The sequence below is a fragment of the Pelodiscus sinensis genome, chromosome 1 (assembly GCF_049634645.1).
Source record: "Pelodiscus sinensis isolate JC-2024 chromosome 1, ASM4963464v1, whole genome shotgun sequence".
Taxonomy (NCBI): domain Eukaryota; kingdom Metazoa; phylum Chordata; order Testudines; family Trionychidae; genus Pelodiscus; species Pelodiscus sinensis.
The window spans coordinates 156,707,773-156,721,962 of NC_134711.1; the positions used below are offsets into that span (position 1 = coordinate 156,707,773).

General features: G+C 38.8%; 1 protein-coding gene across 13 annotated transcripts in view; it reads left to right on the forward strand.

Annotated features, from left to right (window-relative positions):
* PHLDB2 (pleckstrin homology like domain family B member 2) overlaps window positions 1–14,190 on the forward strand; it is a 95,047-nt gene that overhangs the window by 51,268 nt on the left and 29,589 nt on the right. For 7 of the 13 annotated variants that reach the window (XM_075908491.1, XM_075908494.1, XM_075908490.1 and 4 more), the window contains 7 exons: window positions 4,304–4,459; window positions 7,229–7,339; window positions 8,995–9,084; window positions 11,052–11,195; window positions 11,944–12,117; window positions 13,381–13,521; window positions 14,060–14,159. In XM_075908491.1, the coding sequence (XP_075764606.1) occupies window positions 4,304–4,459; window positions 7,229–7,339; window positions 8,995–9,084; window positions 11,052–11,195; window positions 11,944–12,117; window positions 13,381–13,521; window positions 14,060–14,159 (916 nt within the window). The remainder of the gene's footprint in view (window positions 1–4,303; window positions 4,460–7,228; window positions 7,340–8,994; window positions 9,085–11,051; window positions 11,196–11,943; window positions 12,118–13,380; window positions 13,522–14,059; window positions 14,160–14,190) is intronic. The other 6 variants (XM_075908501.1, XM_075908496.1, XM_075908498.1 and 3 more) reach the window with 3 other exon arrangements.

Sequence of the window (14,190 nt, forward strand, 5' to 3'; positions counted from 1 at the left end):
CCGTTTGTGTGGAAAGCTTGTAATGCTGCTGCCTTTCTTGTCACTGCTCAGTGGACACATATTTGAATCGCCATAGCTATTGATCACATACTATTGTCCAACATTCAAATAGGCAATGAAGTTCAGTTCCCATTGTCATGCTCAAAAGTCAAGATCTTGTTACTTTCAGTTGGGGTTTATGCTTTCCTTTAGCAGACCACCTTTAATCAATGTAAATGTAGAAAATAGAAAGTTATAAAAGTGTATTAGAAAACGTAATATATATCTTTTAATTTACTTCTCTAGTAATTGTGATTCCTTAAATAAGTCAGGACATATTTCTTTTAATATATGTATCAAATAAATCTGGATCCTGATCCTGCAGATGTCTCCAACCAGACAAGGTGTTGTGGATTTCAGTGGTGCTCTGTTCTAGTACACAGGAACACTTGTGCTGAATCAATTGCAGGTTGGGGTCTTTATTAAATACATCTATAAGGTACCTACAGACCTGTGAGACTTCAAAAATAACCAATAATAATTTTAAGTTTGATATTTCTAAAGTAACTAAAGCATTTACAATAGTTAGACTTTAAAAATAGATAACATTTCTAATCAATAGTTATTAAAAATAAAATTGTCTTCTTTCTACTTTAATATTCAAAGACATAATACTGTATGATGAAAAGTTTATTGCTGGGGGATGGCAGTAATAATCCAATTACGAATGACCAGTGCCCATAAAGAAATTGTAGAACATGTTTGGCTAAAAAACCTATTTCTTCCGTTCAAGTTTTATGGAATAAAACTAGGAAAATTCTTGGTGTGGATTTGCAGTTAAATAATCCATTGCCTTCATTAAATTTTTGGCTCATTACGTTTTGGTTAATTATAGCAGATGCTAGCTATGCTTAAATATAATTGTGTGAAATCTAGCTGGTATTTCACACTCTGAATCTGGAGTTTGAGTTAGGATTGACAGTTGGGAGTTTTGAAATTATATCCATGTCATGGACAAATCACTGCTTCCTAAGGCTTGAGGTTGGTGGTATCCCAGTTAGGGTAAGGTACTTGTGTCAGAAATCTGCTGTCAAAAACTAACAGAAATTGGGGATATCCAGAAGGTGGTGTGGGGGAGGAAAGGGGAAAGGGGAGGAATGTTGATCTCTTTTCATAGTTTATTAAGACTTTGTTACAATCCTTTGTACTCAGTCATCTATACAAAAGCCCAAGAGCCCCCTGCATATATTTTTTTCTCACGTCATCTTGGTTTATGGATGATTCATAACAAATGAGGCATAAGTATAGCTAACTAGAGTGTGATTTTATGTTGTTGGTTAGTTTAGTTGGTCCAATCTGTCCCTTTTTGAGTCTGATCAGAACCCCACAAGTGTGAGTAAATTTTTTTGTTGTGCAGATAAAATTGCTTCAATTCTAAATGGTGATCTGTCTGTGAGGGCAATAGCTTGAGGTGGCAAAGTCTATATACTCTTTCCTTGAATTTTGTCTCATAGTGCTCCCTGAGATACTGGAGGTGTTGGAAGAACTTTTGCTTTGGAATCATGATTTTCCTATTGGGGAAATTCTGGCTCTGTTGTTACTACATTATTATTAACAGTAGGTTAACAGTGGTTCTCCTAGGGAAGGCAGGCAGCTTGCTTTCCTTAAAGCTTTCTTGCAGTTTAGGCTCCAGAAACCATGACTTGCATTATAAATAATTATCCGATTATAAATCTTCTGTTTCTAGTTAAAATCACTGTGAAGATTTGATGAGGCATCACAATTTTTAAGAGACTTGATTCTTCTGGACCTGTGTCATTCTGGTTACATACCTGTGTACATGAACAGAGTTAACTTTTATCAACATCTGTTAATGACCTCATAACAATGGCTGACAGCATACTAGATTAATGAGCTTGCCATAGACACTGTTTATATTCGACTAGCCAAGCCCCACCTCATGGCTCTGTTGCAGCGGGCTGAGGGGCGGCAGAGAGGGGAAGATGCATTGGCGAGGTGAGGCAGGTGAGTGGGTGGCACGGGGGTGGGGAGGCAGGATCTGGGGGAGGGGCAGGGCATGGGAAGACTCAGGGGGCACCAGGTCGGGCGGCTGAGGAAGTGACAGGCAGAGACTAACTGCCAGCCCCACTGCTCACAGCATCTCTCGCTTCTCTTTGTCCCCGGGTCTGATGTGCTATTCAGAGAAGTCATTGTGCTATGGCAGCAGCTGCTCGATGTACCATGAGACACTTCTCCCCCCACAGCACTCTGCTGCTCCTGCTGTCCCCACCTGCCAGATAGGCTGCCCCCGAGGCACAGGAGCAGCGTGCGGACATGGCCCATGAGCCGCCTGCCCCAGCAGGAACAGATCTGCATGATACCACTGCCGCCAGCTCCTTGCTGCACCTGCTGGCCACTTGCTGGGGAGATGCTGAGCCCCACCACTTGCATTTTTCTCCCACGTGGCCCATTTGCTGCTTTTCAAGCCTCACATCCCACTTTGGTGCAGAGGTGACGGATGTGTGCCACTTTTCATGTCCCACAGTGGTACGGGGGCAGAGGAGAGGAGAGCAAACGGCAGCCACCCACCCAGCCTACCCTATCCCACCCTATTTATTCTTCCCTCCACCACTCGGCTCACCCACAAACTCACTGGCAAGGCACTTGCATTTTTCTCCAGCATGCCCCATTTATGCTGCTTTTCAAGCCTCACATCAAGCTTCGGTGGTGGAGGGGAGGTGTGCCGCTTTTCACGTCCCGCACCAAAGCAGTGGTGGAAGGGGAGGAGGAAGTCTTCCAGTGTATTCTGGAAGTTTTCCAGTGTATTCCTGTGTATTCTCCAACGTTCTCTGTGACAGACGGTGTGACGGACACCTCTCCTCTTATAAAAGTATAGCTAAAGATTACTTAGTGGGAATATATGGTGATAGTTTTTCAAATGTCTATGTTCTTTTTTCTCAGAGATTTCTGAGGCTAGCATTGGGAAGTTATTTTTCTTCCTCTTCTATTCTGTGTGCACATGAGGTTGTGGAAAGGGTTCAGTTCATGAGACAATATGAAGTGATGTGTTGTCAGCACATGACTACCACTAAGCTCTGTGTCTCTATTGTCTTTGGTGGGCTAGGAGACTCTGCTCCATCCTGGTGGGTGCTGAACTGGCCTCGGTTGTTTACTTTTCAGCTGGAATACAGCAATGTGGTATACCAGGGCTTGAAGTTTTCAGCACTTAGGAAACGCCAACTAGAACAAAATGCTGCCGCACGTCTCCTCAACAGCACTGACTACTGCAAGCAAATCAACCCCACCTTCTGCTCTTAACACTGTCTTCCTGTAGACTATCAAATTAGATTCAAGGTTTCAGTCTTTACCTTCAAGGAGTTCCTGGGCTCAGTTTACCTAAAACATCAACTGAGGCTTTGTGATGAAGACCATGATCAATAACTGCTCCTCTGGGGTAATGGAACTTTCTGCCATTAGGGTAAAGCTCATCTGTGTAGGAAACAATTTACTATGGGGCTGGTCCTAGACTGTGGGATGAAGTCCCCAAAATCGAAGAACCATAATAAACCTCTCCGCCTTCCACTTCCTCCTTTCACCTTGTCTTCTCTAAGATAAACAAATATAGAGCTGTGTGTGTAATATTAGAATCCCAAACAAAACATTCTACTGCATATACTTCTTCCCTTGGGAAGAGGATGGAAACAAACATAACAGATGTCAGTCACTTTTGTTTAATCCCGTACTCGAAGGCACTCAAACATTCTAGTGATGAGCATTTTATAAGAACCTATAGTGAACAGAAAATTCTTGCAATGTGTTTGTGCACAGGTGAATCCATCTTTTCATGTTTAATTCCTGTGAAACAGAATTCTGGTCGGAGTGACTGTGAAAGTCACCCAAAAGGGAAAATCAGCCATTTTTACTTCTGTTTATGATGCCTTTGATGAACTAAAGAAATCAAGTTTGTATTTGCTTAGACGGGTTTGTGGAATGAAATGGAATAATAATGTTTAGACTGTGATTCATAGAATCATTGGGTTAGAAGGGACTGTATGGGACTGTACGGGATATCTAGTATAATTCCCCTGCCAAGATGCTGGATTTGTTGGGTCTAAAAAACATTCCAAGACAAATGGTTATCCAGACTCCATTGGAAAACCTCTGGTGAAGGAGCTCCTACCACCTCCCTAGACAGTCTGTGCCATTGTCCCACAGTTCTTACAGTTAGGAAATTTTTCCTGAGTTAAATGCTGTTGAGTAACTCTTCTCTGATCAGTGTAAATGCAAGATTTTTTTGTGTTTTTATGTTTGCTTGTCATTAAAGGACGCTGATCTGTTGGATGTAGAGAGTAAACACTTTGAAGATCTGGAGTTTCAGCAACTTGAACACGAGAGCAGGTTAGATGAGGAAAAAGAGAACCTGACACAGCAGCTCCTGCGTGAAGTAGCTGAATATCAGCGCAGCATTGTCAGTAGAAAGGTAAAAAGGATTACAACTCAACTCTGCTTTCTGTGCTTCTTAACTTAAAGTCAAAGCACCATTATTTCACCATTACCCATTTCTTTGTTGATGCACCTAAAAGAGATTTGGTGAATCCAGAATCTGACTTCTTTAGGAATCACTGCAAAATCTTTCTATCAAAAAGGATTTTGCATCATAGCAAGAATTATGCTCACGATTACAATCTCATCTACTCAATCACTCTCCCCTCCAAAAATTAAATGAAAGAACAAAGTCCTATGATACAAACCCAAAATAAAAGAAGACAAAAATACAAATAATAAAAAATAACCCAACCAAGTCTTGGAAAGAAGGAGAGTTAGAGATTCATGTTATCCATTATGAAGTTTACCCTTGCTTCTGTAAGTGTGAAGCTTTTTGACAATATGATGGGCAGCAGCATCATTACTATGATCACTCTCATTGACTTTACTCAATGATCACACTCATTGACTACAGGGTTTTGTCGACAGAAGTTTTGTCGACAGATACTGTCGACAAAGCTTCTGTCGACAAAGAGCGTCTACACTATATTCAGTTCTGTCGACAAAGCAAGCTGCTTTGTTGACATGGCAGAGTAGACGCAAGGATAGTTTACATGCAATAACACCTTCTGTCGACAGAACTCTGTTGACAGAAGGCGTTATGCCTCATAAAATGAGGTTTATCAGCGTCGACAAAACTGCTGAGTTCTGTCGACGTTATGACGCAGGTATAGTTTTGTCGACAAAAGTCCACTTTTGTTGACAAAACTCTGTAGTCTAGACACACCCTAAGAGGTAAGTAGTTGCATTTCTACCTGTAGCAGGACCACTTACATAGTCTGGCTTTAGTTTAGCTATTTCAGTTCTCTCTCTCCCTTGGATTCCCCAATAACTTATATGCTTTCAAGTATCAATGGGCACACCTTGCTGGGGTCTGAGTTTAACAACAGGGTCCATAAGAAAACACAAGAACTCCCACAGAGTTTTTCTAGTTGGCTCATGACCCTTTGTGCAATGTACTTAGAACTGTCCTTGTCAAGTCTTTCTTCAGGCAGACTTGCCCTCAACAGTCCAGCCTTCTTATTTGGCTCCTGATATCTTAAGGCTTGCAACCCCAGCCCTTCTGTGAGGGAGCTAGGAAGAATCTTTGTGTAAAGCAACGCCTGTAACCCTGTAGCGTTCCTCCTTTTCTGAAACTCCCCCTGTTCTCTATTGAGTAGCAACTCTCAGGGCTTCCTACAGGGAATCTCCCTTCTGTCCCTTTGACTCTCTAAAGGCTTGTCTTTTAACTACACCTCAGAAAGCCTGCCATAAGCCACATTATTCGCCTGTTATGTGTCATTGCCCATTTTGTCCATCTACAGAGACAAGTATGTCACAGGTGGGACTGGATCCACCACCCTTAAATGAACAGTCCTACCTGTGACACTTCCCCTGTGCTTGTACCCTGATTATGCCGAGGTACAGTTACAATGTATGAGGACCCAGATTATCTAGTGTGTATTGTCTGGTATTTTTATGAAGGTGTCCCCAGATCTGTCTGTATAAGGTAGAAAAATTATTTGAATCCTCTTTTCCCCATGTCAGCTTTACACTTATCATTAGGAGAAACACTAAAGGTTACTGTTGTTTGTTATCATGCTGTACATTATAGCGCCTACTTTGATAGAGCTGAATGTTCTATGCATATAAAAGCCAGTGAAGTTACCAACATAGACACAAGTAGGTGCAGTAGATTTGAGTGTGGTTGCAGTCTTAATGCTGAAATATTTGATTGTGCCAGATGTGTATCGTTATATGGAGATATTTGGCAAATATGCAAAATGGGGTGGGATAAGAGACAAAGAAGCCTCCAGAATCATTGATGGACAATAGAAGTGGTAGTGAATGTAGGAGATGAAGCCAGATGTGGATGAGCTAACAGTGTGGCATGACACACATGATGAGACAAGTATTTATTTAAATAAGGGCAGACATGTTCAAGATACTCTGTTTTAATTTTCCCCTTCACTTGTGAAACAACCTGGAATAGAGTGAGATAAAAAAAATTCAGTGTCATTGCACTTGTTTGTGCAAATCCAATAAATAAACCAGATTGCTGCTTCTATCTTGCCCATCCATATTTTAACAAATGTAAAATTATGCAATAAAGTAAGCAGCATGGCAGAATATAACTTGTTCTAGTTGAGTACAATAAGGTATACGTACTTTTTTTCCAGTTGATCTTGCCTAATTCTCCTATTTATATCACTTACAAGGAGTCACTCTCCATAATGTCTAGTTTCTAATGAATCCGCTCCCGTTAATGGTACGATTAAATGGAGTAATTTAGAAATTTCCTTTGTTAGCTCTGTTTTACTTTCTGTCCTATACTTGCCACTTAGTGCAGGGGTTTTTAAACTCTAGGTCGCAGCTTGTAAGGGCAAGCTGCTAGCTGGCCACAAGATGCTTTTTTTACCTGCACCTCCACAGGTATAGGTGATCGCAGCTCCCGTGGGCCATGGATCACTGTTCCTAGCCAATGGGAGCTACAGAAAGCTTTCAGGTTCACGTTAAGGAGTCATACATTTTAATAGTTAACAATTTTTTTCCAATAATTACAATCTTAAGAAATAATTATCTCAGTTCTGTTTTGGCAAGTTTATGGATCAAATATATATGTTATATTTACTATCATGTACCCTCTCAGAATGGGATCCTTTCTGCATATATTGTCCTTCTAAAATTAAACATGTAAAATGTGGTTATTATATTTGTGAATTAGGAGAAGATTTCTGCTCTCAAAAAGCAAGCCAATCATATCGTCCAGCAGTCTCAGAGGGAACAAGATCACTTTGTAAAAGAGAAGAATAACTTAATAATGATGCTGCAAAGAGTAAGCATTTTCTTGTTTTGTAAGATAATTAAAAAAACAATTAAAAAAAATCCAGCTGTTATATAGAAGGTGGAAGGACAAAATTATCTCAACTGGTTTCCAATAGCATTAAAAAAATTATTATCGGTCGATTTTCTAGCTACAAATTGTAGTGATTTTTTGTGTTATAAGAGGGATTTTTCAAAGTTGGGTTGCAGGCCCATCTGGGTAAGCTGCTTGTGGGCTGTGTCTCACTTTGTTTATCTAAGCATCCATAAGCACAGAGCCTCGCAGCTCCCATTGGCAGGAAACGGTGAACCGCAGTCGATGGGAGGTGCGAGACTCTATGACTATAGACACTTAGATAAACAAAGAGTCACGTGGCCTGCCAGCGGCTTGCTTGGGTAGGGCCATAGCCCAACTTTGAAACCTCCTGTTTATAAGAAGTTTTATAGCTACAGTCTCCTAGACTATGTCTAAATTGCAGGCTTCTTTCAGAAGAAGCTTTTCCTGAAGACATTTTCTGAAAAAACTTCTTCCGAAAGAGAGTGTCCACACTGCCCAAGGGCATCGAAAAAGAGATCTGCTTTTTCGAAAGATAGCGTCCACACTGAATGGATGCTATCTCGCATTTAAGCTGTGATTACTATGGACGGAGTGGCCACCAGGGTGCCTGTGCTTTTTCCTCTTTTTTCGAAAGAACTCCCTTTTCCCCGTCCACACGCACCTTTTTCTGAAAGAGCTCTTTCGGAAAAAGGCTTCTTCCTCGTAGAAAGAGGTTTACCAATGTCGGAAAAAACCCTCTGTTCTTTTGATTTTTTTTTTTGAAAGAACGTGACTGCAGTGTGGATGTAAGAGAAGTTTTTCCGAAAAAACTCTGCAGTGTAGACATACCCATAGTGAACAAGACAAAAATATAATAAACAAAAGATGTTCCTGTCTTAGGATCATGCAATAGGCCAATATTTCACACATCAGAGGATATCTGGAAATGTGCACAACCCATGCCTCTCCCAAGCCATTAATATGGCCAATAATTGTTCAGAAAATCAGACTACCTGGCATGACAAGTTTCTGGCTAATAAAATTCTAGAACAAAAAATGTTTTTCCCCTGCATCTGCCTTGCTCTCATCAAGAGCTTTATTTGACCTGGCCATTGGCAAAGATTTTTAAAGAGACTAGTGATTTAGGATGTCTTTGGGATTTTTGTTTGTTTGTTTGTTTTTCCAATGTGGTACAGGCCTTAAGGCCTGGTTTTCAGAAAGTTTGGAGCCTTCACCTCTCAAATCAGGCCTCTTCACTGTATCTAGTTGAAACCCAAAAACTCAGACACCCCAAATCACTCTTTACAATCTTGGGGTTTTGCAATTGGACATATAGGGTGTAATTCAGAGCTCTCTAAAGCCAAGGGGAGTCTTTTCATCAACTTCAGTGGCATCTGGGTTGGTCGTAAAGTGTGGGATTGCTAGCTCTCAGGCCATATGGAGCTTAAATCCCGGAAATGTATTGGGAATTGTTCGAGAGTTTCAGTTCTGCTATAAATAAATATAATTGAAGCTGGTATTGACATTCTAGCCTTAGCAGAGGGTTTCCTTATACTCTTTAAATAAATAACTGGCATCAGTTTCAGCTGGATATTCATTTCTAAAATAAACACAATGTTTATTTCTGACAGGAAAAAGAGAATCTTTGTAATCTGGAAAAGAAATACTCTGGACTTTCTGGAGGAAAAGGATTTCCTGTCCATCCCAGTAGTTTTAAAGAGGTAAGCAGTGTTAACTGCTCTTTTCCAGAACCTCTGGTAAGCTTAATGTTTATTAACATTGTATGCAATAGTGACACAGAGTTTGGCAAATCTTTCAATGTAAAAAGTATGCAATACTTAGTCACATGATTTTTCAATATTCTGTTCTTGATATGATTAGGAAACATAGCTGAGTTACTTCTGGAAATTCAAATTAAGCCAAAAAATAACTTCAGACATTTTTCCCTAATGTAGCTGGCATTCATTAAACTTTTGCATTGGATAATTTACCATTTTGCATTTGTTAGATAATCTGTTTTTCTCTAAACACTTGAACCTAACCAGAGGCAAGAGAGATCAAGAAATAGATACGGTCAAGTGTGACTAAGTTCCAGTGTTCTTGATCTTAATATATTTTGCATTTTTTTTTGTCACTGACTTCTCCTTTATTGGAATAAGAAAAAGTGCATTATAATTGTGTAATTCAGCCTTTTATATCTGTTACATACTGAGTTAAAGACTTGCTATTGTAGATCTATTTATTGAATCATTGCTAGCAGTCAAAAGAGAACAGTTTCAAAAGTTTTGGTTGAGACATTGAGGAAACTAAGGGTAATGTGAGAGAAAATGTAGACTCCGCTGCATTTGTGAAGCTCCAAAGCTCTGATTCTCGTTGTGAATTCTCACAACCCATGGACTTTGAATTAGACGAGGATTCCTAAGGGAGCAGAGTTAATCTTTTATTAGTGTAGTGTTTCACCTACTACATATATTAGCAATATTGAAGCAATGTGTTTATCATCTTAACCCATCATAATGAAGTTTCTATATCTATGTAACAGAAAATACTACCATTTTGAATAAATTGTCAGCTACCTAAGGCAGCTTCCTGAACTTGGAATCACAGTTTAGTTTCCTTAATAACATCTAGTTTGAGATTAAGTGGATAAAAGAGTCCACCTTCTAGTGTGTCTTTGCAATGCTTCTCCCTCCAGCCAACCGACAGCTGCTCAGGATGCAGTAGCTCCTTGGGAGGAGCAAGGCTGCGCGGCCTGGCCCCCTGCCAAGGCTGGCAATATGGAGAGCCCCAGCTCCAGATGACTACACTTTTCCTAGTGCAGCCACCCCATGTGGTCATTCCGCAGTATAACTGTCCCCAGTGGTGATTGCGGACATAATTGTCACAGCTTTCAGACTCCCCCTTTTCCATGTTATGGAAAATAGTTCTATTCCAGTCACTGCCCATTTTTGTGGCACAACTAAACCCTGATCTTGCATCAGGTTAGGATAAGAGGAAGCTTTATATCAAATTTGGTGGTCCTAGCTCTTAGCATTTAGGAATAGTTCTTGAACAAACAGACTCACAGATGGACTCATGGACAGAGAGATAGACACGCAAACTCTCTAAAATATACAGAGAGACTATTAATTTACAGAGTAACACCGCCACGTCATCACAGCAATCCCATTAGCCATCTGGTCCCCACAAATATAGTTAAACGATGTATCAGAATATAAATTGTGATGATATTGGGGGAAAAAACGAGCAGAGGAAAATCCTGAGGATTAAGGATCTGTGAATAAGACTTTTGCTTTGGTTATCTATGTTAATGTTGTCTTTAAAATGCTAATGTTATCTTTAAAATCTAGGTACTGGCTCTTGCTAAGCAATTAAAATTTATATATTCTAAAGCAAACAAGAAGCACTGATGGCTTTACTTTGATAGAGTGTCTTGCTCCCTTACAGTTGATTTGCCTTTTGGTAACACAAATATATTTGGAATGACTGAATACATTCTTCAGAATTAAAGTGTTGAGGATTTTAAATAATTGTTGTTATTGCTTTAATTAAATATTTTGGTAATGCCACAGATATTTGGCTGTATCGCTCTAAACTAACCTTCATTGAACTGCATACATTAACATTCTTGCATGTCTTTTGGCTTTTGCTCCTTTTTTGTGTTTAATTTCTGAATTCCTCCTTTTAGGGTTATATCAGTGTAAGTGAAATTAGTGAGCTGTATGGCAATTCCACGAGTAGATCCCCTTCCACTCAGCCCCCCACAGATGCTGACGCTGTTGCTACTGTGCCTTCCACGGCTGTGCTAGCGAGCCAGCCACAAAATAAAGAGGTTTGTTTGAGAGACATTCTTTCACAGCTATTTTTTGTTTTAATTTCTAGTGTAATACATTGAACCCTTAAACAAACTGTAGACTTAGTGATGAAGGGTCAGAAGCTGACCTGACAAAAAGGCAAAAGGAATTCTCCAGTTATAAAATATGCTTGGTTTTGGATTTGAGATTTTAGAGGCTAAGCAGAATAATGACTTTGTCAGAAACAAGTGACATCATTGCCTTTCAAACAGTAAAGGGTAGCATGTCCTTTTGGAAAAGTAGTCTCAGGTCATATAATAATAATTTGTATGATGGAAGTGAAGTGTTGATTTCCTGTCTTACTCTAGTTCATTTCTGTAGGATGAATCTATGCAATAGTAACATCTATCTTTAATATTTTGGAAACAGATTGATACCTTCACTTTTCTTTGTTGTTCTAACTGCACTTTCTGGCATTTTTTGCATTGTCTTTGTCGCTTTTTGCCTTTATTGCAATCTTTAAAAAAAGCTGCTTTGTCTAAATATAGATTAACGTAATTGAAAAATTCCTACCTTTGTGTTGTAATAGTTCACCATTAAACTTGGTATTTAGCATGTTTATATTGCTTTAAATATTTACAAATGTTTTACCGGTTCCACTAAAATGTGCGCTTTCACTCTAAATTCTCCCAATGAAATAATAATAAATTGCAGCTTATTGAGCCATGTGTATTGAGTAATTCCAAGTAGAAAACTCTGTGTGTAATTTCTCTCTTTCCTATAAAGCTAAGATCAACTCTCTGTTCTGGATTTGTGTTTCCTCACTCTCTTTCTCCTCGCTCTATTGCTCAACTTCCATCAGTCCATTGGCCTGAGATCATGGTTACACATGTAGATCCTTTTCCTTTATCTGATACACCTCCTCCTCTTCCAGCTAAGAAACACCGCAGGCAACAACAGGTAACAAATTAAAAGCTGGTCACTTTGGATGTTTTAATGTAGCAATGAAGTAATTTACAATTATCTGAGAATCACTAGTTGATCAAAATTCTAGAATTCTGTACTTAAAGTCTGTGCTGAATTTTTATGAATTTACTGAATGGAGGTGAATAGTCTCTTCTCAATGATAGTTTGTAAATGAGGTTAGAGATAGAGACATGCAAAATGAGATGAGAATAGATCTTAAAATAGCCACCAGTGCTGTACATATTATATGTCTGTCTGCTGTTAAAACAAATGAATAACACAATGGAAAATGCTGACACTTGAGAGCTTTCTTAATTATTGGAAGCACTTGCATCAGTAACATGCAAGTGGTTAGCTCTAAAGTCAAAATTAAATTGAGGGTTTTCTATTACCTTTCAGCAATGGAATCTGAAAAAAGATACTGGTTTTAAACTATCAGTTCATTAGGATTTGAAAGGTTGTTTTTTTCCCCCTTTCGCCTAATAGGATGCCATTTGTAAACTTACACTCTTTCTGTTTTTAAAACTCTAACTGGGCACAGGGCCAACAATATGTTCCTGCTCTTAAAATGTTTTCTTAATCAACAGATAGTCCTGATGGAAAATTACAGGGCCATTTTTATGTACAACATGTTTCAGTTACAAATTGGTGAATTAATAGTAAGCTTTACTTTCTGTTTACAAAACATTTTTCATTCTCATAACTCAACAATATGGAAAAAATATTTTAAGAGGATGAGGAATTGAAACTCCTTTCCCTGTCATTAGTTTGGTCTACAATCTCCATGAAATGAAATATGTTAAAAAGTTCAATTTTTATGTCCGATTACATCTTGGTAATCACAAATATTTTTATTTGGCCATTTATATGTTGTAACTAGCAGAACTCATTAATAATTTCTGCTTATTATGATTAATGATAAATGCTTAAATGAGAACCTCAAGCGTTGCACACGCTTCAGAGACTCAATCCTTAATGATATTGTAAATTTAGAGTAGTTGATCCTTTCTATCTTTGGAGACTTTGGGTACTGTTTAATTTCACCCTATAATTTCTATGACTAATAATATGTTTTAGTGATTCAGCAGACTTTAAAAAAAATTCTGGACAAAATGTGAAACAGAATGTTGAGCTTCAAAATGAGACAAGATCTTCTGAAATTTTGAGACAGTACATTTTATTATTTTCAATGTGGAACAAAATTTACCAAACACTTTGTTTTATTTTGTCAAAATAGTGTTGTAAATTATTTTTAAGCACTTTAGAAATCTGGAAGAAAGAAAGAAACAGCACAAGGAGGGCATGTATATGAGTGATACTTTACCCCGCAAGAAAACCACTTCCTCTGTATCGCCCCACTTCAGTAGTGCTACTCTTGGACGAAGTGTTACTCCTAAAGTAAGTGATATGCCTATGTATAGCTTTTCCATTTCTGTAGTCCCCATATGAAAAGTTAAGGAGTTACGGTTGAGTAAGGATGTTCTAATTATCCCCATAGGTTATGTCTACATTCTAAAACATTCTGCAACTGTTGTACTGTAGATCTTCAGTGTAAACAATATAGCAACAGGAGGGATTTTTCCATCAGAATAGACAATCTATGTTCCCAAGAGGCAGTAGCTAAGTTGACCAAAGTATTCTTCGCTCATCCTAGCGCTGGCTATGCTAGGTATTAGGTCATCTTAACTATGTCTCTCAGGACAGTGGCTTTTTTCCACACACTGCCAGAGACATAGCCGTGGCTGATATAACTTTTCAGTGTCGATGAATCATAGGCGTTACAACCATAGTACGTTCAGATTTGGATTAAACTGAAAGGAAATCCAAATATGTTAAGATATGTTAAGATATGAGGTGTTTGTTTTATTCTGAATTGCTGACTTTAAAGTTTTGAGATGTGCAGTTTGTAAATATCTGTTTACAAAATTCCATGCAGGGTCATTTACCACTAGGACAGAGTAACAGCTGTGGCAGTGTACTTCCACACTGTCTGGCAACCATAACCAAAGAATCTGAATCAAGAAGACTGCATAAAGGTGAATTTTTTTTACAACACTTGCTTTCTCT